Genomic DNA, 2118 nt, shown 5'->3' with positions numbered 1-2118 from the left:
TTGAGGTAAGAAAACCATTTCTATTTCTTGTGTAAATTCAGTATGTTGACCTCCTGCATTCTGTGAGATCAACTAAAATAAGTGTATAGTTCAAGAGCTATGAGATTTTGAATGTTGATTCTAATATTTAACAGTTAGCAAGAACTCCTCAGTTTCAATGTGTTAAATATACGTTGCATACTGTATCAGATTTTTTTTTACAGTTTGCCTTTCAGCTGTAAAGAGCCCATGTTCTGCTTTGAGGTTTTCTCTGTCTTTTAGTGTTATATAGCTGCTTTTCATGCATGTTAAAGGTCGGTAAACTTCAAAGCCTTAAGTCCACACTAAATGAAGTTCTTCTCTTCCACAGAAAACACTTTTCTTTACTTGCCTGGAACACCTTATTTGAATTGCAGCCTTTTCTTGTGTTTTTTATCTACGTCATCATGTAACACATTGACTTAACAGCTGCTTCGCGGCTAGTCTGGCCCTCAAACAAAGATTGAGCTGCTTGAGCACAGTTCATAAAAAGATGGATCATTTCAGACAGAGGCTGAGAAGAGCAGCTGCAGCATGTACAGTGTTAGAAACGTAGTGTTTGTGTGTTTAAACATTATAGCAGGTAAACATATACTAGTAGAGCCCAAAGTACAATTACGAAACGACACATGAGCATTTTATGAGTTCTTTAATTAGACAATCATGAATCATGACATTAAGACTTCACTAGCACAAACATCATTGACATTAAACTTGTGTAATGACAGCAGTGATCAGGAAAACTGTTTAAATCTATGCGTCAGAATTCATTCTTTACCCTGGAAAAGCATCCTGTTTTAGTTCATGTAGTTTGGCACCCTTACCTCAATGTTCACTTACTAGCTTTTTTCCAGAGCTTGCAAGGTTTTTTTTTTTTTAACTGTAGCTAGTAAATGGACTAGAGATCTTTTTTTGTTGGCTGAATTCCATTTGATTTAACTCTTTAAAATTATGTTCTCTTTCGCAGTAATTTCAGCTGTGTCTAATCTATACATTCAGTGCCTGTTTCAGTAGCTAGACCTGTGACATCTGGTACAACAGCTCTCCTTTTCTCTACTTTGACAGATGTTCTACATTTTCATTGTCAAAAAAATTCTTCTTTAAGTTGTTGGTGAAGATCACACTGGGTGTTGGTGTTGGAAAGAGACAAAGACAGCAACAGCATTGTATTTTTATGTGTATTCACAGCTTTTCTGTTTGTCATAAATGCATGTTGCTTCCAATTGATTTCATTACCAGGATCCTAACAACAACAGGGTTGGACAGTGGCTCAATGAAACATCTAATGGTAAAGTACTGGTGCGTGCTTACCACTTAAACTCTGAGGCCCGTGAAGGTACCTACAAAGTCATTGTGTCCATTGGTGAAGATAAAATAGAGCACTCGTTCACAGTGGAGAAGTATGGTAAGTTTGGGAGATTGTTTTTGCGTGTCAGTTCTGTCCATTTATAATGAAGTACAAATGCTAATATGCATGTTTTGTCCACAGTTTTGCCTAAATTTGAAGCAACATTAAATGTAAGTGAGGAAGTGAGTATTGGGAGCCAAGAAATCTCTGCTACAGTATGTGCAAAGTAAGTAAAAGGCCTTTTTATGACAAATAAAATCTAAAGTAGGTCTGGAGAAGTGAATAAGTGATCGATTGTTTCTGTTTTATTTAATTAGGTACACATATGGACAGCCTGTGCCAGGATCTGCTACAGTTAAGATGTGCCGACCTCTTTATCGCTATCTTTATGGTTCTGACCTCGAGGATGAAGAATTAACTCCCCCCTGCACCACAGAGATAAAGCAGGTATAGGTTCTCACCGGGTTCTCCGGCTTCCTCCCACAGTCCAAAGACATGCTGAGGCTATCAGAAGTGAATTAAAACAAGTGCCATGATATACTGCATGCACTGTCACCTCACAGCTAGAAGGTCCTGGGTTTGAATCTAGGCCTGGGATCTTTCTGTGTGCAGTTTGCATGTTCTCCCTGTGTCTGCGTGGGTTCTCAACAGGTTTTCCAGCTTCCTCCCACAATCCAAAGACATGTTGAGGTTAATTGGTGATTCTAAATTGTCCGTCGGTGTGAATGTGAGTGTGCTTGGTTGTCTGTCTC

At 38.5% G+C, this 2118-nt stretch overlaps 1 protein-coding gene across 1 annotated transcript in view; it reads left to right on the top strand.

Annotated features, from left to right (window-relative positions):
• The window catches only part of LOC103369557 (alpha-2-macroglobulin-like), a 34707-nt gene that overhangs the window by 3024 nt on the left and 29565 nt on the right, over nt 1–2118 (top strand). Inside the window, exons 4-6 of the mRNA XM_008298304.1 lie at nt 1258–1423; nt 1508–1592; nt 1684–1813. Coding sequence (XP_008296526.1) covers nt 1258–1423; nt 1508–1592; nt 1684–1813 — 381 coding nt within the window. The remainder of the gene's footprint in view (nt 1–1257; nt 1424–1507; nt 1593–1683; nt 1814–2118) is intronic.

This window comes from Stegastes partitus, unplaced genomic scaffold (genome assembly GCF_000690725.1).
Source record: "Stegastes partitus isolate 25-593 unplaced genomic scaffold, Stegastes_partitus-1.0.2 Scaffold1303, whole genome shotgun sequence".
In the NCBI taxonomy this organism is placed as follows: Eukaryota; Metazoa; Chordata; class Actinopteri; family Pomacentridae; genus Stegastes; species Stegastes partitus.
The sequence above is the reverse complement of the archived record's forward strand: the minus strand, read 5'-3'. Positions and strand labels throughout refer to the sequence as shown.